Genomic DNA, 27,544 nt, shown 5'->3' on the forward strand with positions numbered 1-27,544 from the left:
ACAGAGTAAAGTAAGTCAGAAAGAGAAAAACAAATATCGTATATTAACGCACATATGTGGAATCTGAAAAAATTGGTATAGACAATCTTATTTACAAAGCAGAAACAGAGACACAGACATAGAGCACAAATGTATGAATACCAAGGGGAAAGGCAGGAGGTGGGATGAATTGAGAGATTGGGATTGACATACATACACTATTGATACTGTGTATAAAATAGACAGTATCTAATGAGAACTAATGAGAACCTATTGTATAGCACAGGGAACTCTACTCAGTGCTCTGTGGTGACCTAAATGAGAAGGAAATCCAAAAAAGAGAGGATATATGTATACGTATAGCTGATTCACTTCGCTGTACAGTATAAACTAACACAATACTGTAAAGCAACTATACCCCAATAAAAATTTTTTTTTAAATTATGCCTGAAGCCAAACTATCTCAGTTCAGATTCAAGCTTTGGGACTCTGAGCAAGTATTTAACCTCTGTGTTCATTTTCTTCATCTGTAAAATGAGGATAAAAATAGTATTCACTTCAAGGGTTGTTATGAGTATTAAAAGAATAAATACATATAAAGTATTTAGAACAGTGCCTATAAATTCTGAAAATATGTTGTGTGCATTATATGATACCCAAACCATTTTCATTCAAGTCAGTTTTAAAAAACGACTCAAACTAGAACATTCTCTAACACCACACACAAAAATAACCTCAAAATGGATTAAAGACCTAAATGTAAGACCAGATACTATAAAACTCTTAGAGGAAAACACAGGCAGAACACTCTTCGACATAAATCACAGCAATATCTTTTTTGATCCAACTCCTAGAGTAATGAAAATAAAAATAAACAAATGGGATTTAATTAAACTTAAAAGCTTTTGCACAGCAACGGAAACCATAAACAAAACGTAAAGACAACCCACAGAATGGGAGAAAATATTTGCAAATGAAGCGACCGACAAGGGATTAATCTCCAAAATATACAAGCATCTCAATATCAAAAAAAAAAAACAACAACCCCATCAAAACATGGGCAGAAGACCTAAATAAACATTTCTCCAGGGAAGACATACAGATGGCCAAAAGGCACATGAAAAGATGTTCAACATCGCTGATTCTCAGAGAATTGCAAACCAAAACTACAATGAGGTATCACCTCACACTGGTCAGAATGGCCATCATCAAAAAGTCTATGAACAACAAATGCTAGAGAGGGTGCGGAGAAAAGGGAACCCTCCTACACTGTTGGTGGGAATGTAAATTGGTACAGCCACTATGGAGAACCATATAGAGGTTCCTTAAAAAACTAAAAATAGAACTACCATGTGATCCAGCAATCCCACTTCTGGGCATATATCCAGAGAAAACCTTACTTAGAAAAGATACATGCACCCCAACTTTCACTGCAGCATTATTTACAATAGCCAGGATATGGAAGCAACCTAAATGCCCATTGACAGAGGAATGGATAAAGAAGATGTACATATACAATGGGATATTACTCAGCCATAAACAAAGAATGAAATAATGCCATTTACAGCAACATGGATGAGATTATCATACTAAGTGAAGTAAGTCAGATAAAGCCAAATATCACATAACTCATATGTGGAATCTAAAAATATGATACAAATACAAATGAACTTATTTACAAAACAGAAACAGACTCACAGACTTCGAAAAAACTTATGGTTACCAGAAGGGAAAGGTGGGGGGTAGGGATAAATTAGTAGTTTAGGATTAACATATACACACTACTGTATACAAAATAAACAACGAGGACCTGCTGTATAACGCAGTGAACTCAATGTTCTGTAATAACCTATATGGGAAAAGAATCTGAAAAAGAATGGATATATGTATATTTATAACTGAATCACTTTGCTGTACACCTGAAACTAATACATTGCAAATCAACTATACCCCAATATAAAATAAAATTAAATTTAAAAAAACAAACAATTAACTCTGAAACTTTAATCATATTAGTTGTCATTTTTTAAGATATTTCTTTATTCCTCAATATTTCTTTAGTTCTCAATATTTCTTTAGTTCTCTGTGTTACACCACCATAGTTTAGGAATGTGTAGACACAGTCTGAGGAGGGCATCAGCAGCTCAGACTCAGGGTAGAGACAAGGACCTCCCACTTCAGCTTTGATGGTCATGTATATTAATATATACAGAAGTATATATAATAAAGACTTTATGAAAACATGTGATATCTGTGTCACTTTATAATCTTATAACCCTGAAATTACAGGATACAGAATAGATCTATGTGTGCTTATTATTTATTCTTACTTTAGATATATTTTAACTAGGAAAAAAATCTTAGACGTATTAGAAATATTTCCATGTATTTTTATCTTTTCATAAATGTAACTTCACACTGGGGTCAAAGAGAAAGCGTGAACTGTTACCTCTTGATGGTATATGCTTGGCAAAAGCCCAGAAGACATAATGGGAAAAGAGAAGAATGAATGGTCCTGGTAACAGAATATGAATTATTATAAAAGACGATTTTATAATGTACTGAGCTGAGATAAAAAAGACTGTTTTACATTTTGTAAGTGTGGAGCTTAAATATATAGAATAGATAGTTGGAAATTTCACATGTAAGACAAAGACATGCATATCTCAATGAAAAACTCGCTGAGGTAAAAATTGGCAGTTGAAAATTTATATCCTCTAAAATTATTTTATTAAACACTGCTTGTAGTTAGAGCAAAATATAGACTAGTGATGCTATTTATAAATCTGTTTGGAAGTCATGTGCTGTGGCACTATTAGGTAGCGTCTATAAAACAGGTCCTATTTGTTTTTCTAGGCTTTATTTGAAGACATGGGCAGAGAACAGAATTATTGAGGTTATAAACATGGAAACTGCTATGGTTTTAATTAATATAAATATATACTCTTATGTGGTATATAGAATTATATATAGATATATGTTTATCTAAATTATAGAATATATATTTATTCTTATATTTTAGTTAAGAGAAATATAAATCATATTTATATTTATAGGAGATTAAATAGCCTCAGACACTTTTATTATAATAGTCACAAAATATATCGTAAGAAAACAATATTTGATAATTTTAATTTAAAAATTAAAACTTATGGTATCATAGGTTATCACTCAGAATCAACCAGAGTCAATATTCAGAAGCCCAGATTTTCAAAGAATAGCACTGCCAGACCAATCTTATAATGTAATGTAATGTAATCCTTATAGGTGAAACAAGAAAATAAAGACTTTAAATATAAGCCTTTATAATAGTATGGAGGTATTTTATGGTATATACAAGTACTTTCATTACATTAAATGAGATTAAAGTTGTCTGTATAACTGCCTTCATTATTCATCATTGTTAAATGGCCTCTGCACATAGAGCACTCATCCTCCCTACTCATTAAAAGGACCCAACCTGAAAGAACATATCAGGTATGTCGACAATGGGCCATTTAATCAAACTGTTTTTTCCTGATATATCTATAAAAAAATAAAAAAATGTTTTGGGGATAAGATAAATGCTTCTGTGGATACCTCTACAGATTAAACGGTTGACTCAGCGGCACTCTGAGTACAACATAGAGCCTAGAGAAGCAACCTGATGGCACTTTAGTTTATTGTACTTAATGGCACTCAGGACAAGCATTTTATTCACAGATTTCCCCTAGCTGAAATTAATTTCTTCCTTCTTTGTGCTTGCACAACACACAATTTCTTCCCCTCCTACAGCATTTGCCACATTTTGCCTTATTCTAAGCTCTACTTTTTTGTGTAAAAAGGTGAAACATCAATACTTACAAATATCTTGATAAAAATTTTAAGGTTTGTCTGTATCTTCTCTCCTTCTCCATATGCCCTTCTCCTCTAAATCAGTATTATAAAGCACATGCTGGCTACACAGAATTCAAGTATAGATCAATTATTACCACTATAAAACAAACCAACAGTATGGAAAATGAAAGAAGAGTGAATTAGGATGAAGTGTCATATTTTATATATATTTTAGGCTATACACTGGCATACCAGAAAACTATTAATGTCTTTCTTTCTGACCAAAAACTGGTTATAGCATATACTATATCATGAAAAGCAAATTATTTGTGTGAATTTGAGTTCTCTTCAATAGCAGGAGACTGTTACCTTCTCATGAGTAAATTCAATCTCAGAATAAAGTCTTATACTCTGTGTCCTAGTTCTTAGTGCCCTACATAGGAAGTACTAAAAATCTTTGTTAAATTGCATTAATCAAACCAATGGAGTTTACTTTTGTTGATTCTAGTCTATAAGTCAATGATCTGGCAAACATTCTTCTACTCAGTATCCACAGGCCACTACCATCCAAAACAAAAAACAAAAACAAACAAACAAAAAAGTGTTTAACTGATTTAGCTTTAGCTGTCTTCTTTGTAGTCTGAGAAACTAAAGGATAGAGAACAGATAGATATAGTCAAGGGGTCAAGGATGAAACCTGAAAGCTAAATTATCTTATAACTCAGCTATAAAAACAATTCCACAAGTTTATCCTTTCAAATCATTCAGAGGCCATTATCTTGATAAAGGCACTGAAGGCTTAGTAGTGAGAAAGAAGAGTGCCTTGAAATAGAAACTTAATATATCCAAATTAAGTCTTCCTGTGAGGTGGCAGAAGAAAAAAATCAATCATAGGTTTTGACCCATAAGGGTTTTTCTGCTCATCCATAAGGTGAATGAGACCAGTAAAAATATCATTTGCACCATTTACTACTAGAGATTCTCAGCCTCTTATGAAGACATGAGACAAAGTCATTATGAGCTGTCTTAAGAAACTCTAGCACAGTTTCAAAAAGATGTTCAAAAAAGTATTTTAAAGCTATAAAACAAATTAGATACTTGATTTGTTCATATGACACCATACAAATTAGTTTGACTGGATACATATTAATATATTTCCTGAAGTAAACAGTTGTTTGGGCCACCTATAAAGACATCCTTAAGAAAGAGAAATAGAGGAGCTGACTACTGAGGGCCTACAATGGTCCTATTAAGTATCATATCTGTTTTGTTTTGTCTTCTTTTCCTCCCCCTGCCCCCATACCACTAGGGATATTTAGTTTCTATGATATAAAAGAAAGAAGGAAAGAAAAAGATCTAGAAAGAGTGATTGATGCATGGGTGTAAAACAGTGAAATAATATGGAATAGAAACCAGGGCAACAAAATGTAGTGTGTGGCAAGAATAAAACTAAATGTGCCTAGTCTCTTAAAAGCTCAATTTTGCCAGGTGATGGCTTAGACTTTAACTTTGTATTTGTATCAGTCTGGTTCCTGGGAGTATTAAGACCTTTTCAGTAGGCTTACTATCTATGTAGTGTCTCTGTAGACTTAGTCTCTCTCTCGGCTATGTTTGATTATTCCCTTTATTCCTCAGTTTTGTGATGTCTTAAACAGTCAAACTACTAGTTTAGTTGAGCAACATTTTTGTGGAGGAAAAAGTAAATGCACTGTCAGACTACACTGTAATAAATAAGCATCACATAAGAGACCAAAGAAATATTCTCCCTTATCATTATAACAGTATCCACTAAATCTTTATAAGGCTGTCAGGTTTTTCCTGTGAATATCTGAAATAAGGCTTCTTTATTGCATTTCAAGAACTGTCAATACCTTCCACACCATGGAAGATTAGCCCATGATCTGTCCCACAAAATGTGTGAATCCACAGATACTGTGTGGTTATACGACACTTATCATAAACAGAAAATCCTATTATCAAATTTCATGACATACTGTGTCATTTAAAGGTCTTAAGGACCACAGAGTAATCAAGAGACTACATAAAATATAACTATATTGCAGTAGTTATCCCATTTTTATATGTTATGCATAATTAGCTTTAATATCGTCTGTGACTTGTAAAAATGACAGTAGGCATTTCTTTCAGCTTTAAAAACAAAAGTTCAAGAAAGTTGCTGTGAGGAATAATAAATGAAAGTTACTGTGAAGGACTTTCCAAATATGAATAGACATACACTGTCAAATAATAATCAAATAACATTTTTAATGTGAATGCACTGGCAATTTATGTACTTATTTATAATTAAACAGTTCAGATAAGTTGCTCTATTATAATCAGACCTCCTCCATTATATTGTGTTTAGTCCTGGACATTGTATTTTCAGAATGAAATATATAACTTTAGAGCATATTCAGAGGAAATCAAGGACTCAATACGCTTTGAGTCAAGCTGCAATATGAGAAGATTCAGACTAGAGAAAAGACGAATCAGAAGAGACAACAATGTTTTGAATTATACACATACGGCTGTCATGTGAAGAAGAATTAACTGTTCTCTGTGTCTTCAAGTGGGGAAACACTGACAGTGGAGGAAGTTTTGGATTCCATACAATGCTGACTCTGGAGCTCTCTCTAGATACAACAGACTACTTCAAAAGGAAATAGTTTTCTAGCTGCAAGGCATAATCACATACAATTTGGCTTAGCTATTGTGGAGAAGTTTCAAACAAGGAAATGGTAAAACAAATATTCCAATCTTTGAAGCATTTAACACCTTTATGAATATTATACAATGAATATGAACACATATTGGGACAATAAATAGTCTCATTTATGTGTCTGAAAGATGGGGATTTATTAGGAAGAGCAGAAGGTGATAGCTATCTGTCTCCATGGCCTCACTATTGCCACTTTCTAGTTGAAGCCCCTCCTGTGAATAGCTGCTGCGCTCATTTTTATGATGCCACCTACTCTTGCTAAAATTAGCTAGAAGCAACTCCATTTACCTGTATTATAGGATAACAGCAATAACATGGTGTAAGGGGAAATGTTGAAATGGGCAGTGTCTTTGTATCATCCCAGAAAATCTAACGGCGCTCAATAATGTGCACTGACTTGGGTTTAAAGACGAAGAAGTATGTTCAATACATTTTTCTTGCTTCATTTGCTATAGGATGCTGTACTATAATATTAATATTTATAGTATATAGCCATCAATAATATGGGTGAACAATTTAATCTTTTAAAGTGTCAAAATATTGAAGGACCTCTCCTTTTGTGATTTTTAAAAATAACCTCAGAAAACAACAGTATAACACCACTCTCTCAAATCCATTGCTTCCTTTACATTCCCATTTCTAATGTCTTAGTCTATAATACATTATGTTTTTTGCCTGGACTATAATAATCTCCTAAACGCCTGTCTTCCTCCATTACGTTTATCCCACGAAACATGGACAGATTAATCTTCTTACAACATTGCTTTGCAATTGTCATATAACTGCCTAAAAAACTTCAGTAACTGCAGAACAAAAATAAGTAGCCACTGTAATTTATCAAGCAAGTTCTGATCAATAAAGTGCTTTAGCGGGTCAATCTTAGTAGCAGCATGATTGAAGAAGGGAGGTAGTAAGACTATTCACATGGTAATTTCAAAAATCTGGTCAAAATGATGAGAACTTAATGTGTTAGCAGTACTTATAATTCAGAAAAAAATCACACATCCAAGAACTATTGCAAAATTTTAATTATTTTCAGGATAGTTTCATTTAAAGAGGAAAAGAGAAAATCAGAAAATTGGGTAACACTGGGTGACTAAAAGGATACTGTTGCCAGTGATTATAATGGAAGAAATCAGAAAAGGTAATCAGTTTTTGGGATGAACAGATCAATTAGAAATGGTTATGGGAATGTAAATAAAAATGCTCATTAACTGGAAATAGGGCAATGGCTTTCGGTTATAGTTGGGAACTTGAGATACAGATCTGACGTTAAAGGTGAGAATTTAAACATTAAGAAGACATTAAAATTCATGGGAATGCATGCATTCTCAGAGGAAATGGCTTTAAACAGGGAAGAACATAATGTCAGAGGCTGAACTTTAACAAACACCTACACTCAAGAGGGTAGCTTAGAAGCTAGATAAACATTAAGCACATGTGAAGGAAGAGATCCAATAGCAGAAGTAAACTGCTGAAGTATCAAAGAGGATGCAGATGATAAAAGGCCTTTATACTTGGTGATGTGAAAAATCTTGCAGAAAAAAAAAAGAAAAATCTCACAAAATCCAAAGATGATTTTGAAGAGTAAGAATCAGAGTGGTAGAGATGGGTGTTAAACTGTACGAGGATTAAAAGGAAATAAAAGCAATGAATAACACTTTTATGACACTTCACAATTTATAATGGGATCCTTATTTACCTAAGAAAATTTAAAACTTGTATAGTAACTGGTTGGTTCAAGTAAGATAATTTTTTAAATCCAGGAGATCTGGAACAAATACTGTTAGTAAACACATACCCAGAGCTAGGCTTTATTTGTTTGAGAAAAATAAAGCAAGGTGACATTAGATGACATTAGATAGTGGAGCAAATTTTTTTGTGTGTGTGTGTGTGTATTTATAAATGTGCATATATTTATGCACACATATCTATGAGATGCTGGCAGAAAACACATTGAAATATTAACTGAGTTCTAAAAAGAAACCCTGCCTTCGTTACTTTCCATCTGAGTAAGAAGCTTTTGGAACTGAAACCTTGGGAAAGAGCAGCTCCCCTAGATGAGTTTGATGTTCTTCCATGTTTATCTTGGGAGTTATAAGATCTGATGAGCATTAGGGCCAGCGCTGAAGATGAAACATTTCCATCCTTTCCACTGACCCTGTGTGGTATGTCCCCTTCCATTCAACCCTGGAGAGCAATGCAGAGTGAACTGACCTGAAGTGTGTTGTGGGAATCAAAATTCAGTTATAATCCAGCATACTCTGTCAGTGCTTCATGGTACCTAGTTTTAAACGTTGAAGTGTTTCTGGCAAGGGTGTATTTTATGTTTATGTATAATGCTAACATACTAGCAAGGGATTTAGTTGTGACCATTCAGAAATAATTTATCTGTTAAACCTTAATTTAAAATAAAATGATGTTTAATCAAGAAAAATAATCAAGGAGATTTGGTAATGTTTAAAAACAAAAAAGAGAATCAGAGGAAAGAAAAAGACCAAAACAGCTGGAGGGGGTAAAAATAGGGAGTTAACTATATTCTGCAATACACAGGCACTGACTGGAGAACACAGATGAAGGAAGGCAAAGTAGCAAGTTTTACCAGGACCTACTGAGCTAAAGGTAAGAACAAAAGAGAAACTTCACTCTGCCTTCCTTTTTTTTTCCAGGAAAGAGAGACGGAGACATCATCCTTTGAAAGTGAGAGTAGAGCTGGCGGATTTCAAAGAGAAGTGGTCTGCAATAGCCATTGAATTGTTAAGCAAGCTGAATTTTGACAGCATGGATTTATAATGGATCAAGTCATTACAGTTCTCTACCTTCTCCCATTGGTGTTTCGTTATACAGAATTAGGAGCGTAGAAATCAAATACTGGGCAGAGATTCAATGTTGAATATTTGCTTATGGGTTTGGCAAAAATCTATCATTGAGATAAAACCCAAAGCAAACAAAACGAGGCATAATTTTTAAGGGCCCCAACACACTGAATCATAAAGATATTCTAAATATGGAAGTTCTTAATGTTTTGAAATAGCTATTAAAATATATCCAGAAATTTGTACTGTAAAATTGACAAGAAATCTTTTTTTTTTTTTTTTTTTTTTGCGGTACGCAGGCCTCTCACTGTTGTGGCCTCTCCCATTGCGAAGCACAGGCTCCGGACGCGCAGGCTCAGCGGCCATGGCTCACGGGCCCAGCCGCATCCGCGGCATGCGGGATGTTCCCGGACCAGGGCACGAACCCGTGTCCCCTGCATCGGCAGGCGGACTCCCAACCACTGCGCCACCAGGGAAGCCCAGAAATCTTTTCTTAATGGCATTCTTAGTGCCCAGTAATAACAACATCCTAACTTTCTGAAGTGCCTCACAGCTCACACAACACTTTCATATGCATTATCTCATTTGATCTTCACAAGTCCAGACTCTACTCAACTTGAATCAAATTAAAGAATTTACAGTATCTGAGTTGCTTTCAAGTTTGTCTCTATCAATCATGAGTTTTCTTTCATGCTACCATTTATAATAAGAGCTTAGGAAAAGTTACGGTAATGTTATGAGATAAAGAAAAAACACTCCTTCATTTACTATGCATTTTTTGGAGTTTGCTTCTACCTATGGTTTTGGTTCTCACGCTTTGCCTTCTGCCTAATAATAAAAAAACTGGGTTGTGCCTACAGCTGTGGGTCCTATAAGCATGACCTCTGCACTTAAAAACTTACCTAAAGGACTTTTGTAACCTACTTCTTCTTTGGGTTTGAGAAAATCCTAGGCTAGTTGCAACAATATAATTAAACACATTAAAAATACTGAATGAACTTCAATCAAATAATTTAGCAAACTGTACTGAGTATCTTCTCTATGCAAATACTATAATATGTACTCAAAACTTACAACGTCAAGGGGGGAATTAAGAAATGTTCAGGGAAGAAGGATAGGTTTTATGTGACTGTAAGCTCAGGACGTGTAAGCAGAGTGATAACACTGTCAGAAAAGCTAATGTGTTCCTGGGCTGTGTTACAAGACATCTGGCATATAGAGCAAAGACAGTGATAGACTACTGTGTATTCCCCTACATATATTCGTAATATAATTTATAATATTTGTATTATATATTATTATATTTCTACCCCTAGTGTGTTCACCTATGAACTCTTACAAAAATTAGAGCTATCCAGAGGACAGTGTCCAGAGTGAGAGAGGAACTCAAAGCAATGTGATATCAGAAATGTTTGAAAGAACTAGCAGCATTTACCCAGAGAATTGAATATATGTGTGCAGAAGGAAGCAGGATTATCATTATTGTGTATGACCAACAGAGGGGAAAATTAAGGCCTTTGTACTGACCTTACAGTAGGCATGTTTGGGCTCAGAATGAGTAAGACTTTAGATTACTTCATTAGTATTTTAATTTACCATTTATTCAAAGGTAAACAACTTCTTGTCAAGGGCTTCAACACTGGATAAGGGATTGAATTAGGATATATTTAAGATCCTTTTCAAATTTGAGCCTGATTTTTCATGTATAATAATAACTTATAAATCATAGTGTGACTATGTCTGTAGGTAAATATAAAGCCCCATGTAAATAAAACAAAAAGATTTTTGGCAGTGGGAATAATCTTTACAGAGAATGTACCATTTGAGTTCAAGCTTGAATGATTGGTAGGATCTTGACTGTAATAGTGGGTACCTCAAGCTAACAATTAAATGATGTAAGTGTATGGGGATTACAATTCCTCCCACTGCAACTTAGGTATGAGAAGAAAAGAGTTTTCATTTTCTTATGTAATAGTCTAAATCCTCAGCAGAAAGGTGCTTGGGATTGAAGAGGTCTTATGCCCAGAAAATCACATTACTATTTCTCAAAACATTACCCCCTTTCTCATTACACAAATTTTCTGTGTAATGGTAAAAAAATCTGATCATGGTAATTTCCTTTTTAAAGCCTTTCACACATTTCCCGTTCCTTTAACATAAAATCCTTTTAGAGGCTTTCCTAACTAACCAAACTATGGTGGGGTCCCTGTGTGCACTTCCCCAAGCTCCCATACTTCCTCTTCCCCATTACACTCATCATTTTACTTTTTCAATGTCTATCTTTGCTCAAAGATATGAACTCAAAATTTCCAACATCTAGTCTATTGTCCTTGGACACAGCAGGTGCTTCCTAAATATCTGTATAAGTTATAATTTTAATTATATGCATGAATTATATGTCTCATCTGTACATCAATAAATTGGTAATCTATCTTACACAGTTCCTTTTAAGATTTGTAAATTTACCACCACTCTGAAAGATGAACCCACTGTGGTTGGGCTGACAATATCAATTTCTAGTTGAAACTGTGTTCGTCTTTGGAACACAGGAAATTCACTAATAAGCCCCATCTTGTCATATTTCTTGACAAGTAAAAATTTATCGTCTCCTTGGGGACACTCCTCACTTGACACAAAAGTTCTCTCAAACTACACGAAGGAGATCCATCTTTGTTAATACCTAAGTTCATAATGAGGACGTTTCCCTTTAAGAGACCCAGTTATCTTCCACAGATTTTTAACAACTTGCAGTCGTGCCAAATTGTCTCACAGGCTTGTTTTACCCTAAGCTGGTTCATCTGTTTTATTAGGCTTCAATTAACTAGATTTAGTCCTGTCATGGCTAAATGGATGTGACTAGAAAGGGTAGCATACAGCAATCCTTATGTAAATTGTTACTCTACTAGTTAACATTTAGGTTTGAAGTTGGGAAATCAGTGAAAAGAAACTTTAATTTCAAATAGGAATCCACACTCAAAAGGGGAGAGGGCACTACTTTTGATCCCCAGATAGCTACGAAATTAAAAACTATTCCAAAGATGCAAATGGCAACAGAGATCAACAGGCTGCGACCTCTGTTTTCTTTTTAAAAATCATTTGCACCTCCACTGAGTGATTTATTGCTAAATCTTAAGTGACATTTTAAAAAAATGGGCAGACAAGTTCAGGGTAACTTAAGGAAGCACATTTTCCACGTGGACAAGGTTCCTTCCATATCCTTGAGGGCACCGTCTCTTCCACCTTCACTGGCGCCCGGAACAAAGCCTGGCACAGAGTAAGCGCTTATTACTTATTTGTTGGGTGAGTAAATGGATGAATGAATGAAGCTAGACTGAGAAGTTTGGGGTGGGGAGCTGGGGCCCCCGAAGCACGTCTGCTGCCTTTCCAGCAGGCTGGCGGGCATCTCCTCATTCCCTCACTTTCCTGGCAGGTCTGAATTCCCCTGTTTGCCCCTCCTTCGGGACGACCAAAATCCTGTCCATAAACCATGCCACTCCTCAGTTAATCCGCTCATTTCTCACACAGACGCGGCTGTTTCTGAGGAATGGCTGGCGGAACACGTTAAGTCTGGGCTGCGAGTAGCCCGGGACCTTGAGGGGGCGAAGGCAGCCCGCTGGCTCCAAAACCCTATATAAAAGCGTCTGGACCCTCATTCTTCCAATCCTTGATAAACAAACAAACTGCTCACTCTCACCTCCTCGTGCAGACGCCGCAGTGCCAACCTGGTTCCGACTAACACTGTGAGGAGGGAAGGAACGCCGAACCGCCCTCACCAGCAGAGAGGGACAGGCGAGCGCCTCCGCCACGCCCCGCGACGCCCGCCGTTCCGGCGCGCTCAGCCGTCCGACGCCTCACGCGCCGGGTTGCTGGCGCCGAGGCGCGAGGGCCCCCCGGGCCGCGTACGCACGGAAGGCCGAGGGGTTGGGGGGCAGAGAGCGCCGCGCGCCAGCAGGTGGGCGCGTCCTCTCGCGCGCGTGCGCGCGCCGTGCCTTCTCCCTCACGTTCCCCGCGCGCCGCGTCCTCTCCCCGCCGGGAGCGCGCCGCGTCCCGCCCTCGCGCCGGGTCTGTCTCGGCCTCTCAGAGCCGCACGCTCAGTGGAGCTCCCGCCAGTGCCGTCGCCTCGGCCCCTCGGTGCCGCGTCCCAGGCCTCCTCCCTTCCTCCGCCACTCCCTTTCCCTTTCCCGCCCTTCTCTCTCACACGGTCCGCGGAGAGAGCCTGGATACGAAGCAGGCGGACGTGAGAAGGGGGTTGGAAAAATGGAGGTACCGCGCCTGGATCATGCCCTTAGCAGCCCCACCAGCCCCTGTGAGGAGGTGATCAAAAACCTCAGCCTGGAGGCCATTCAGCTGTGCGACCGGGACGGTAAGAGTGGCCGGGACGGTGAGGAGGGGGGGTCGAGCCCACGGCCAGGCACCGCGGCCGCTCTGGCTCAGCCGCCCCTACCCGCCCGGGCGGCAGGGTCTTTTGTTGTCCCACCTGCGCAAATGAATGTCGGTGGGGGCTCCCCTTCGTCCACCCCTCCCGCCCCTCAGACCCCCAAAACAAAAGCACCCCGGGGCTCGCGCTTTGGCGGGGAGAGTCGCCGTCGTCCCCGGCCTCGGCGCCCCTCGCCGGCCTCGCCCGCCTGGCCCCGGCCGAGGGCTGCCCTCGCGAGGGCGCCGTTCCCGCCCGCGGCTCCCGCCCGGGACGCGGCGCTTTTGATCTTTGCCGCAGTCCCGCAGTCCTGGGTCTCCCGGCGTCGAAGGGGAGATGCCCTCAGGGGTTTCCAGCTTGCTCGCCCCGCCGCCTCTCCCCGCACACACACTAGTTAGCGGTCTCTGCCCAGAAACTTAACAGTTCCTTTTTCGAACATCTACATTTAGAAGTCTTTTTATCCTCTCAAAATGGGATGGGGGTGACAGTTTTTTCAGTGAGGGGGCAGAAAAAGAGTGCATTTCAGCACCACGGACAGCCACCAGCTTCGCCGTTTGGGGCTGTGATTTAGAAACTGTCAAAAATCTGTGAGGGAAGTGGCCTCGTACATCTGCCGTGATTCAGAATACGGGGCGAGTACTCGCCATTGTGTCTTGATATTATACCGCTTATTCTGTTGTTAAAGTTGGCAGTCTCCTGAAGAAGGACATTGATTAAACGTCTGTCTGAGCGTTAAAGAGAGAAACCGGTACTACGTGCAGCACGGGTAGTCACACTGCTTCTGTATTAGTTGGAGAGTCAGTGCTATTTCAGTAATGCGGAAAAAAACTTCATTTGTAAAGAAGTCATCTGATTCGTACTGATTGGCCTAATAATTGTAAAAATTATACATGTGACAAAGGAAAAACAATTTATGTGTTGTCAAGATGATACTGAACAGTTTTGGCTATACATGAAATTAATGTTTAACTGTATATAGAGACGATGATTTTAAAATGGTTTTTTAGCCAAGGTTATGTAGATATATACTCACAATAAGGTCATAAAATTGATCAGTATGTAATCCAAGTAGAGAGCAGAGGTTTTGTTTCCAGTCCATTTAAATAGTAATAACTTGGTTAGGCGTTGCTATACAGTACGGTTTAGGTCAACTGAACACCGAGTTTCCGTTTAATAACAAATTTAGGACAATGGGTCTTTGATTAATTGCTCTTTGAAGCCAGAGTCTCTTTAAATAATTCTGAAACAGGTGTAGTATGGATAATAAATATTCTTGCAAAAGCTGCTTATATTTTCTTTATTGTTTTGGTCACCATAGTATTAAGTGCACATATTTATGGCATTAAAAAGATTCATTGTTTTGGTATTCCATATATAAGGTTACATTATTAGACTATACAGATTATTTTTAACATAGCACATAGGAAGTCCTGTAGTCCTATGGGTTTGTTTATACTTTTGTGAAATGACTTTCTGTAATGTTACCACTGTAAATATTTTTATTTTCCTACTGGTTTGACAGAAAACCAGAATCTAATAAAATAATGGCAGATTTTATTTTCATTTACTTCAGTGATTTATCAAAAGCTCATTACTGTAGTTATTGGAAATGGGCAATTCATGGTTGCTCCTCAGAAGCCAGTAATCAATACTTAAAATTGCATTTACCACCTGTTTCAAAGATACTAAGAAAAATAAAGTTTTAAAAATGACCTTTACAGAGTTAATAATGCAGAGTACAAAAATTAATGTGCTGCATTTACCATGGTCTCTCCTCCTAGAGTAGAAGTTATTTTATTTTGGTAATATTTTTTAGTTGTTTTAGTTCACATTACTAATCCTTGCAAAATGAGCAAATTATGTAACATTTAATGGGGGGTATTGGCACTAGGCAGTATCTATGAAAATTAATACTTATTTGCAGAGTTCTGAGTCAACACAGATTAATTAAATAGGGTTTCATTTTATAAAATAGCTTATGCCAACAAATACAGAGGGCTAACTCTTCTATTAAAAGATGTGTAAAATTTGAAAATAGCTAGTGTAAAGATGTTGTTAAATGCCTAACTTTTCATTTTGTGACTCTATATGTCAAATCCAAAAATGTTAAGTTGGTGTCATAGGAATAATTTAGAGAAGGTGATATGGTTATTTTTACAGAACAATTTTTAAATGCTGCATTAAGTTTTTCAACCAGATCTTATTTATCATAATTTTATATTGAGAATTTTTCAGCTAGATGCATTTGCTTCCTTCACTCCCTTACTTTCACTTCTTCTCAGGTCTCTTTATTTTACTGTTGAAAATATATAACAGAAAAATTAGTATGTGGTAGATCTATTATGTGCTTAAGTACATAATAAGTGCTATACTTTCATAATTTTATTATAGAAATAGATTTGTCTTGTTTGCTCTTTACTTACTTTATTTTACCCTAATATTAATCTGATGATGGGAAAAATTAGAGCAATATTAATTCCTTAGAAGTGGAATAAAGTAGAATAAGAGAAAGTATCATATGATTGTTTAATAAACATTTCCTTTTACCTTCTCCACTGATAGACATTTTTAATTTTATAATGTTTTGCATATTGCATCAACTAAGATCTGTAGCTGCTGGTAAACATAACTGTATGTCTTATGCTTCCCTGGATCTCCTCTTTTATGTTTTTTTTTTTTCTGTCACTTGCCTTTTTTCTTACAATCTATTTACATTATTAGCAACAATTCACAATGCTTCTTTTTCTCATCGTTCCTCAAAATACTTAATAGTCTCTGAAGAATATGGAATAGAGTCCAAGTGGTCATATAATTGGATTTTTTAATTAAGCAAGAGGGTTCTTATACACACACATTATCTCATGTGTGCTTTTATCCTAGGCATGTGTGCTTTGGTTGCTAATACATGGCCCTGCCTAGATGTTACTTGTAGTTCAACATGAGGATTCTGGATCAACTTCTATTAGGAAACCTCTGAAGATCTGCTGTAAATCTAGTAGTTTCTGTAATCTCTGTTGTAAGTAAAAGAGTGTTTCTATTATTCACCTCTGCTGTGCTGAAGTAGCCTCAAGTTGCATATATGATGTACTTTAATTGTGGCTTTTCAAAAAAAAATCCAAGAAAAAAACATTAATTTGTCATTGGGAAGCATTAGTAATATGGGAACTTATTTCCAGTTTGTTTCTTCACATAGATACTTCACACTGACCTGTGACACGACAAAACAGCTCTGAACCCACACATAGAATTCTACGTTACTTCTCTTCATTTTTTCTCATCATGCATATACATATTGAAGCTTTATTTCCTTGCCGAGAAGGAAAGATTTAACTTTATGTTGCTTTATATGCATCCAAGCTCCCTGAACTCTTGTTATAATAGTAAAGAAGAAAATACAAAGTTAATTTGTTGTATAGCATTTAATCCACCCCCAACGCTTTCTAGCTTTAATAAGTATTATTTCCATGATTCGGGCATTTTATGACTGCCTAGATACGGTTTCTGGAGTGTATGATGCTAGTCAGCAAGGGAACACATTTTAAAGGAATTGCACAGGCATAAGCTGACATTTCCCTGTCTTTGTCTACCAGTAGTTTGCGGAAGAAAAGGGAAAAGGTTTTCTCTTTTTTAACGTATTTTAAAAGATAAATTCCTTTGCATTTGGACTCTATCATATTTGTTTAAATTATAAATCAGTTGAGACTTTCTTCTTTATGCTTATTGATGTGTGAATTAAACAAATTTTAATTTTGGAAACATGGTAATACAGGAGTGTTTAGTAACACAACGCTATATTAGATAATTCTTGGAGATATTTTCTAAAGCAGACATTTAGGACAAATAGCCTTAATTATTACCTTTCATAGTACAAAAATGTAAGGTAGGCATTACTCAGTCTCACTGACATGCAAATAGCATGGTGGTAATACCATTTTAGAATCAGACCTCTCATACAATATTTACTCTTGATAGATATGTTATCTTAGGCAAATTATTTAACCATTTTTTAGCCTCAAGCTTTCTCATGTAATATGGGTATAATAATGTCAGTCCTGTAGGGTTGCTGAGATATTCAGTAAAGTATTATATACCATTTCTCACAGTTCTTGAAACAAAATAGAGAATAATAATTATTTTTAATGGACTTATTCTTCACATACTTTCTTGAGTTGAACTGCTTTTTAATTCTTATTTTTTGGCCAATGTTTAGATCTTTTTTTAAAATTTCAGTTGTGTTTTGTTTAGATAGTAAATCCTTTTTATGTCACTTCAACTTCATGAGTACTCAATGGAAACTGTAAATTCTGAATTTGAAAAGAACAGTAAAATCACAGTTACAGTACTCTATCCTTTGCTTATATTTTTCTATTGCATCAGTAATATCCTTCTCAGCATTAATCCTAAAAGCTATCTTCAGCTTCTATTTTGAACCTACTGTTTGCTGTTTTTCATGTACCTTGTGACCTTGATATCTGCTTTGGTAGGTATTTGCATCAGAGCCCTTCTCTGTTCTTGATTTAGCAATTGTTTTCTTTATGATTTTTTTCTAAGTATAGATCTATACCAACACATGTGACCTCCGGGTTCATTTCTTTGACCCTGATTTGACTATAGAGATGCTGTAAATTTTCATTAGTGAGTATGAAACAAAACAAAAAGAAAAGAAAAACTAAAAGAAACAGGCAAAAAGCTTGAAAACCATCACATTATGTTAAACGAATTTATATTCTTGGTAGAGGTTCTGATTCATTCCCAGAGGAGACCAGGAAGTTTTTAGAGTAAAAGTCACATCAAAGAATATGTGACCAGGCTCCCTCCAGTGGTAGAATGACCGATACGTCGTAAGTGGTAACATTCTTGCCTAGGTAAGTAAGCCAGTTAGAAATTCACTCTATAGAACACTATCTAGGGAACTTCCAAGTCACTTTAAAAAAAAAAAAAAAATTGCTGCTGATGTTTCCCTCTCTTTAGGCCTAAGCTTGATTTTTCCCTTAACTTATGTGAGTAGAGTTTCATGATGACGTTTATGTTTTATCCTGGGCTTCGGTAATAACAGCGGCTGCATCAGTTACTGCAGTAAGCATGATCCTTCTAGTTTTTGGTTTTCCTTCCGTGCCCTTAAATGTATAATTTAAGTTCTCCTTATAGGATTTGCCTCTTTCTTGGATTTGTTTTACATTTCTTTTAACTTTCTCTATAAAGAATCTTTTTATTATTTATAAATTATTTAAATTCTATCTTTACTACTGTAAAGCATTTGCCCATTTTTAACTGTTTAAAGTATTTTATTATTACTAGACAATAGTTAAACTGTCTTATTAAGAAGACTGTATTTTATACACATACATTTGAGAAGTAAAATTAGTATTGGGGGAGGACTTCTAGCAGAAATGTATTAGAAGATTTGAAGAGTCTCAACAAGAAAAATAGGCAGCCTCAGCCTGTTCTCTATGGGAGGATAGTGAGTGGCAATGGTATAAGAAAAATCTAAAAATAATTACCAATAATTTGTGACTGATTGAATTTTCAAGCAAAATGAAAAGTGACGGGGCTTTCCTGGTGGCGCAGTGGTTGAGACTCCGCCTGCCGATGCAGGGGACACGGGTTCGTGCCCCGGTCTGGGAAGATCCCACATGCCACGGAGCGGCTGGGCCCGTGAGCCATGGCCGCTGAGCCTGCGCGTCCAGAGCCCGTGCTCCGCAACAGGAGAGGCCACAACAGTGAGAGGCCCGCATACCAAAAAAAAAAAAAAAAAGTGACGGGGGTAACTTTAGGATTTTAAGTCTAGGAAATCTGAAGAATCATTGACAAGAATGAAAAAAAGGAGAAAGGAAAGAGTATTGTGATGACAGTATTTTACATCTCAAATTTTAGGTCTCAGTGGACATCTAAATGTGTCCCTAGCCCTTTTCTAGGGGTGCTTTCCTCTCAGAAAAATCATTCCCAGAACAGTATTATATACTGCCTTCTCATTATTGTTTCAATGTGGATCCCCACGAGAGAACCCATTTACATTCTTCTTAGACTCTCCTTTTTCTTGATTCCCACTATTCCCACTCTTTAGGGCCACTTACCATCCAGTGATAATATTTTGAGAATCAGTACTAAACCACTTGATACCTTATAGAGGATTATGAAATAGAGATTTTTGAGTCATCTGCATAAAGGTAGTTTTGGAGTCTTCGGAGACTTTTCACAGGGATTTAGTATAAAGTGAAAAGAACATGTACATTAAGACATTTGAAATCTAACATAAGAGACTTCCTTGGAAACTTATATTAAACCTTTAGCAGTTCCTCTTATGTTCTGGGGAAAAGAGTTCTAGAATGAGCAAGAGAATTGTTCATAGAACTATATATTTCACTGGGGAGGCTAGAACTTAGGTGAAAAAGGAAGTCTAGAATTTGACTTCAGTTTTAGAGCTCTGATGAGCTTTGTGTCTCGCCCCTTGAAGGTAAGGAATTATCACATCCTGGGGAAGGCCAATTTTGAACCCCAAAGATGAAATAAATCTACGGTCCAGGCTTGTTAATGCAAACAAGTGCTCTACATTTTGGAGTCCCTCACTAGATGTGAGTTGAACAAAAAGCGTCATACTGTGAATCGTGGTTAGTTTTGTTTGTGATATTATGACTATCTGGGCCAAGTTTGTGGTTCATTTTAAAGGGGTTGTGGGAGTTTTGCATATACACTACTAGTTGCAGTGGTAGTGGCAACTACTGGAAATAGATCTTTTTGTTTTCTATAGCCTATGCGAGTGTTGCGATCTAATAATGGTATGAAAGGCTTATAACTTTCCTAGACATATGCCATTAAAGACAAGCCACAAAATATTTTTCAATATACTTACTGTGATTTTTCTTGAAAAATAGTGTCTTACCTTCTCTAAGACTGAATGTTGGTAAATCTCTCAGTCTTTAAAGTTTTTAAAGCTGTTGATAAATGCAAAGAAAAATGACAGTTTTTGAGCATCAGGTATGTGATATGTTCTTTATGATTGCATTTTAGAGTTATATCTATGATGTAGAACAGGGATCAGCAAGTTACAGTCCTTGGGCCAAATCCAAAAACCTGCTGCCAGGTTTTAAAGTAAAATTTTACTGGAATAAAGCCATGCTCATGTGTTTATATATTGTCTATGGCTGCTTTCTTACTAAAACATCATTTAGAAAGAAATACTAGTTATACATTAGTATTTCCAGGTATGCTTACAATTCCATTAACAAATATGTTTTAAAGTATCAAAGATGATAACATGAACTTTAAGAAATACTGATAGTTATATTGATACACATTATAAAATTTTATGTGTATATCATATTCTTCCTTCTAAATTAAATTCCCATTGAAAAAGAGTCAAGATCTTACTCATCTTTCTACTTCCATAGTTTCATACACTGCTTCCCAATCTATCTGTATTTTGTTGGGTTTTTTTCAATATTCAGTCTATCACTTAGACATTATAAAAATACAATAAAAATGAATTATTAGAAAAATGAAATTTAAAAGATCCAAAAAGATTCAGCAGACATAAAACTTACTGTCAGATTCCTATAAAAGTTTCTAAATGCTCAATCTTAATTTTTATATTTATCTCATCACAGACTGGTAAATAGTTTGCATACCTCACTTTGAGTACAATAGCTAGAGGACAGTGCCATTCTATTCTTTTTCAAAGGTTAATTTTTAGGTACTAAACTTAACCAGTTAATATTCACACTTTGTTTCCTTCTGTTTTTTTTTTTACTTGCCTGGTATTTTTACTGTTTATACATGTATCGCAACTTTAGGGTCTATATTAAGAACAGGGGAAAAGGACCCAAGAAGGAATGTAACTTGGATTCTGCATTCAAAGGATTTGCTGACAATTAGGGAGATGATATATTTAAATAGATGAATATAATTTGTGATAAGGATATAATAAGAGTAGATGCAGCTCAGTATCAAAAAAACAAGCAACCCAATCCAAAAATGGGCAGAAGACCTCAATAGACATTTCTCCAAAGAAGATATACAGATTGCCAACAAACACATGAAAGAATACTCAACATCATTAATCATTAGAGAAATGCATATCAAAACTACAATGAGGGGCTTCCCTGGTGGCGCAGTGGTTGGGGGTCCACCTGCTGATACAGGGGACGTGGATTCATGCCCCAGTCTGGGAGGATCCCACATGCCACGGAGTGGCTGGGCCCGTGAGCCATGGCCGCTGAGCCTGCGTGTTGGAGCCTGTGCTCTGCAACGGGAGAGGCCACAACAGTGAGAGGCCTGCATACTGAAGAAAAAAAAAAAAAAAACTACAATGAGATAACACACCAGTCAGAATGGCCATCATAAAAAAATCTACAAACAATAAATGCTGGAGAGGGTGTGGAGAAAAGGGAACCCTCTTGCACTGTTGGTGGGAATGTAAATTGATACAGCCACTATGGAGAACAGTATGAAGGCTCCTTAAGAAACTAAAAATAGAACTACCATACGACCCAGCAATACCACTACTGGGCATATACCCTGAGAAAACCATAATTCAAAAAGAGTCATGTACCACAATGTTCATTGCAGCTCTATTTACAATAGCCAGGACATGGAAGCAACCTAAGTGTCCATCAACAGATGAATGGATAAAGAAGGTGTGGCACATATATACAATGGAATATTACTCAGCCATAAAAAGGAACAAAACTGAGTTATTTGTTGTGAGGTGGATGGACCTTGAGACTGTCATACAGAGTGAAGTAAGTCAGAAAGAGAAAAACAAATACTGTGTGCTAACACATATATATGGAATCTAAAAAGAAAAAAAAATTGGTCAGAGGGACCTAGGGGCAAGATGGGAATAAAGATGCTTACCTATAGAGAATGGACTTGAGGATACGGGGAGGGGGAAGTGTAAGCTGGGAGAAAGTGAGAGAGTGGCATGGACATATATACACTACCAAACGTAAAATAGATAGCTAGTAGGAAGCAGCCGCATAGCACAGGGAGATCAGCTCGGTGCTTTGCAACCACCTAGAGGGGTGGGAGGGAGGGAGATGCAAGAGGGAAGAGATATGGGGACATATGTAGATGTATAACTGATTCACTTTGTTATAAAGCAGAAACTAACACCCCACTGTAAAGCAATTATAATCCAATAAAGATGTTAAAAAATAAATAAGAGTAGAGAAGAAAAAGTGGGTAATTCCGTCCTGAGTCTCTCAGATGGCTTCACAGAGAGAAGCAACATTTTTTCTGGGTATTAAAAGTAAAGTAAAAAATTTCTAGAAGCGAGATACGGGCATTTCTGGCAGGGTAAGTGCGTATATAAAGGTATAACACCATGTATGTCCTAGGAATACATAGCATTTAGTATTGCTGAAGGAAAGAAGTGTTACTTGTGAGAAAATAAACTAAACGCTAGTTAGGGCTAGCTAGATTATGCCATGATCTATAGTTTGGATTTATCTAGTTTGAAATCTTATTAGTAGATTTCAAATTTTCTAATTTGTAGAAAACCTTTTAAAACAAAAATACATTTTACAAAACTCTAACAAGTAAAAGTAGCATTTTATAAGTATACATTCATCCTGGAATTTCAAACATGCATCGTTTTTCAAATTAAGTCGATTAAGTGAGAAATTAAAATTAGCGGTTGTACTTGAAAATTGTTATTTAATATCAGCCTCAGCATCCACTTTATTTCTGAATTTTATTTTTATTGCATTGTCCCTCGGAAATTCTGGTTCATACAGATAAGTAGTGGCAAATGGTAATTTTTTTTTAAACTTATTTTGCCTTCTCAGGATACTCTTAAAATAAATTGATTCAGACTTCAGAGAAATAGTAAGGTTTTTTCCCCCAAAATGAATCAAATTAAGTCCCAATTGAATAAATCCTTTTGGAGGGAAGTGATAGAATTGATTCATCCATCAGTTCATTTTTTCATTGTTCAGTGCAAAAATAATGTATCTTATAATATTCTAAGATATTCATTGACAACATTTTTAAATGCTCATATTTTTGCACTGATCTCTTAAAATTTCAGAACAGCTTAATTTAATTTACTTGGATGATGACTCTTAACTGTAAGGATCAGTTTCATTACTGATACTGTATCTGCATTTATAAGCTTGGTAACATTTGTGACTGTTTTGTCAGTTTGAGTTTTTCAACTTGTTACAAAGCTATATAATCATATTAGTGTGCCTATTATTTACATTTGAAAGATTTATAAAAGGGATTTTTAATGAATAAAGTATTTGTTTCTTTTGAAATATTTATACCTTGCTTCAGGACACCTACCTAAGTTTGGTGTGAAAAAAAATGAATTTTGAAATTTTCTATCTGTAACATTACAGCTAACTTCAGAAAAAAAAAAGGAGAAAAATCCATCAATTTAAATGATAGTCTGTATGTGATGAGGCAAAGTTATTTTGAAGTATCTTAATATCCAGTCCTTATTAGTGAACAGTTGCTACCTAATGAAAGCTGACAACAGCTTTTATAGGAGCTACCACTCCTGAGATTTTAAAAATTTTACCTGCTTCCCTTAATAGAGTTGTCTCAACAATTCTGACAGTTAAGTTGATGATGTGTAAAAATCTGATGTAGACATTAAAATTGTCCATTGTGTGTTGTTTTAGCATCCTTGAATTGACCTATTTGAGAAACTTCTACAAAAGTAAATGGAGAGATCTGCCACATTCATATTCTAATGCCGTTAAATTGGAAAGATTTTATATAATTTCAGTATTTGAATTAATCAAGCATATGTGATGAATAATATTGTATTCTCTGCATTTTTAGACATGTACAAATATTTATTTCAGTTTTTTGATAAGTTTACTAATTTAACATATTTGTTACACTGTCATGCAGGATTTAATAAGATTTGTCTCCAATCATATATGCTGTTGTTCATGGGTAATATGGTGACTTTGTTCTGAGCACATTTTATTTTAATTCCTAGATTTACAATAACTTCAGGCACACTTTTTTTCAAAATTATGGAACTTGTCAAAGACTGTATCATTACAGGTTCCTCTCGATATCCAAAAGTAGAGCTTTCTTCTGAAAGCTTTAGTAAGCCAAAATGGTGTAAAGTGAAGAAGCAGTTACCTTAGGACACATCTTGCTAATGATGCACAAAATAAATCCAGATAAAGCACAGATGCTCACAGACACAGTTCAGAGCTCTGGAGGCTTGATGCTGAGATTCAGAGTGTAGTTCCCAGGGAGGGAACTTGGTGGTGCAGCTCTCCTGGTTTGGGGTGCACACTGCCTCAATAATGGCTCCCTGCAAAACAAACGCTGAAAGCTATTCTTTGCTTTTTGCCTCTTTTTGTAGAAGGGAAAAATCCTTTGGATTTTTTTTGGTTGGCAAAAACAGGTACTAGTGTAGATATTTCGTAAAAGTGAAGTGACATAAAGCAAACTTTTGGAAAGCAGATGGTATCTTTATTTGCAAACCTTGACGTATGAAACCCAATGAAAATTTATCATTTAAAATTTATCACTACAATGTAAATTCTACTGGCCAGATGACTCATTGAAATTTGGCATCATGTTTTAGCTTTGGTGAGAGCTCCCAAATGTTAGCTGAAAGATCAGCTGTTACTAATTAGTAGTAAGATTTTTGAGACGTCTTGAGCCAAATCAGTCTCAATACATCCATGTTAACATTTATTCAACATTCCTGCTTTTAACTAGGGATCCATTTCTAGTTTTATAGGTAATTATTTCATAACCTATACTGGAAAAAAGTGTAACTATAACCCAAACTTAGAATAACTTTATCACAGACATCAAGAAGTACACAAAATTCATAATAAGCCCTTCTATTTAATTTGTCCTGTTGAGCTGAAGGGACAAAGAGATGCACCTGAGCCTTGCCTGCAACTAATTGAATACTGCATGCAAACACATAATGTTTGCAAAATTTTACTTGAGTATATACTTGCTGATTTGAATTAAAAAAACAAACATGAAACATGATCAGAGCCGTAACCTTTTTATACATTGTGCCATTTCGTGCACTGAAGTAGCAGGCAAATTTTATTTTGATGTTTAACCCAAATCACATGATACAGCACAATTTAGTATATGCTATTTGTATTCAGTTTTCAAAATAGTTCAAAAATTAAGAAAGTTAAATGATAATGCTTGCTGAACATCTTAATCACCTTTGTGTTAAAAATAAATAAATAATTTGTCAGAACCAACTTAAACAATGGGATCTCAACATTTATCACCAAGAGGGCTTCTTAAAACAGATTGCTCCGCCCCACCCCCTAGAGTTTCTGATCCTTTAGTTCTGGGGTGGAGCCCAAGAATTTGCATTTCTAACAAGTTTCCAGGTGATGCTGATGTTGGTGATTCGGAGACCACACTTGGAGAACCACTGCAGTAGGTAGCACGACCAAAGAAGTTCTTAGGTAAGGAAGAGATATTGCATATTTTGTTTTAATAAATATACTCATTTGAGGAATGAACTGGGATATTGAGCTCAGGAATCTAACCACTTACAGGGCAGTTATAGATCATAGGATTGTTAAGAAAAAGAAGATAAAAATTGGGGGTGGAATTGAATAACATTTTTGAAGTAAAAATCTGTTGACTTTGTGATTAAATTGGAAGTGTGAGACGTGAAAAAGGAGTTGTTGTTGATGGCTAAATTTTCTAGATTGGGAGATTGGGTACATTTTGATGCCAGTAAATAAAGTAGTAATTGTTGATTGGAGTGAATGTGAAGGCGAAGCCTTGTTAACAAGCTATTAAAGTCTTTTCTGGACAAGCTAGGTTTCAGATATTTGTGGAATACCTAGATGGAAACATCCAGGAGGCTGTTAGAAGTATCTATCTATGTCTCATAGGGAGTGCGTTTGAGGATAAAGATGGAATTTGGTAGTCCTTTTCAAGCTGTTTTCTATTGCTCCTTTATCAAGTGTTTTTTCCTTCATCTTCTAGTCAGTCTTTTAGACTCATGCCAAATTGTTGAACTGCTCATTAGAATGAATAAATTCAAATGTTGGTGTCCTTTTTTGTGGTGTCTAAAAGGAGCATTTGAAAATTAATTACTTTTATATAATTAAATTTCGCTTGGGAGTAGTTATTTGGGGCAGTTAACATGGAGGAAATACAATTGACCTAAGCTCTATACTTGATAGATTTCTCTTCCTTATATCCACTGGAAAGAGAGTTAAGTATATGATTTTCTGTGCTTACTGTGGGAATACACTGGACTCATTTTTCCCTCCTTGACAACAGTCTACAGTGCATAAAGTAAACACTTGAGCCTGCAGAAACTAAAATCTTCACCAAAGCTATTTCTAAAACTTTCATACTGAACCTGTATTTCCAAGATTTTCTTTTGACTTCAAACCTACTAAATTTAATGTTTGCTATGGTTTGTATTGAATGCTATCCTAAATAAGACATTGTCTTTTTTCACTTAATTTTTGTGCTTTGCAGATTTTTTGGTATGAGTTTAGGTAAACCTACCATTTTAATACATATAATTTTTGTATAACTTTTTCGAGCTGTGCTAAGGTTGCGTATTTGAGCCTATTTTTACATATTTTAGTACAGTTCAGTATGTCCAATATTAATTTCCCTGGAGCTTGCTATGCTTTTTTGGTTGTTATTTTTATTGATTAAAGAAAAATAAAAACAGGAAAGCCTAATGACTAAAAAGGCAGTGATTCTGGAATTTGCTGTTTGCACTATTTGTTTTGCTAAAAGCTTTATTCATTCAAATCATAATCATAAAATTTACAGTAATAAAATTTGAGGTTGAAATAATGAAAAATGTTCCAAATA

At 36.1% G+C, this 27,544-nt stretch overlaps 1 protein-coding gene and 1 long non-coding RNA gene across 4 annotated transcripts in view; one reads left to right on the top strand and one right to left on the bottom strand.

Annotated features, from left to right (window-relative positions):
- LOC114883269 overlaps window positions 1-13,222 on the bottom strand; it is a 408,662-nt gene extending 395,440 nt beyond the window's left edge. The window contains exon 1 of the long non-coding RNA XR_003790522.1: window positions 13,025-13,222. This is a non-coding gene — a long non-coding RNA (uncharacterized LOC114883269). The remainder of the gene's footprint in view (window positions 1-13,024) is intronic.
- A 135-nt stretch (window positions 13,223-13,357) lies between these two features.
- Window positions 13,358-27,544, top strand: part of PHYHIPL (phytanoyl-CoA 2-hydroxylase interacting protein like) — a 99,260-nt gene continuing 85,073 nt past the window's right edge. Inside the window, exon 1 of one of the 3 annotated variants that reach the window (XM_029200893.1) lies at window positions 13,358-13,693. In XM_029200893.1, the coding sequence (XP_029056726.1) occupies window positions 13,588-13,693 (106 nt within the window). In that variant the 5' untranslated portion in view covers window positions 13,358-13,587. Of the gene's footprint in view, window positions 13,694-26,075; window positions 26,161-27,544 lie in introns of those variants that run through there. The other 2 variants (XM_029200895.1, XM_029200897.1) reach the window with 2 other exon arrangements.

Source organism: Monodon monoceros, unplaced genomic scaffold (assembly GCF_005190385.1).
Source record: "Monodon monoceros isolate NGI ecotype Baffin Bay Population unplaced genomic scaffold, NGI_Narwhal_1 Super_Scaffold_4, whole genome shotgun sequence".
Classification (NCBI taxonomy): Eukaryota; Metazoa; Chordata; class Mammalia; order Artiodactyla; family Monodontidae; genus Monodon; species Monodon monoceros.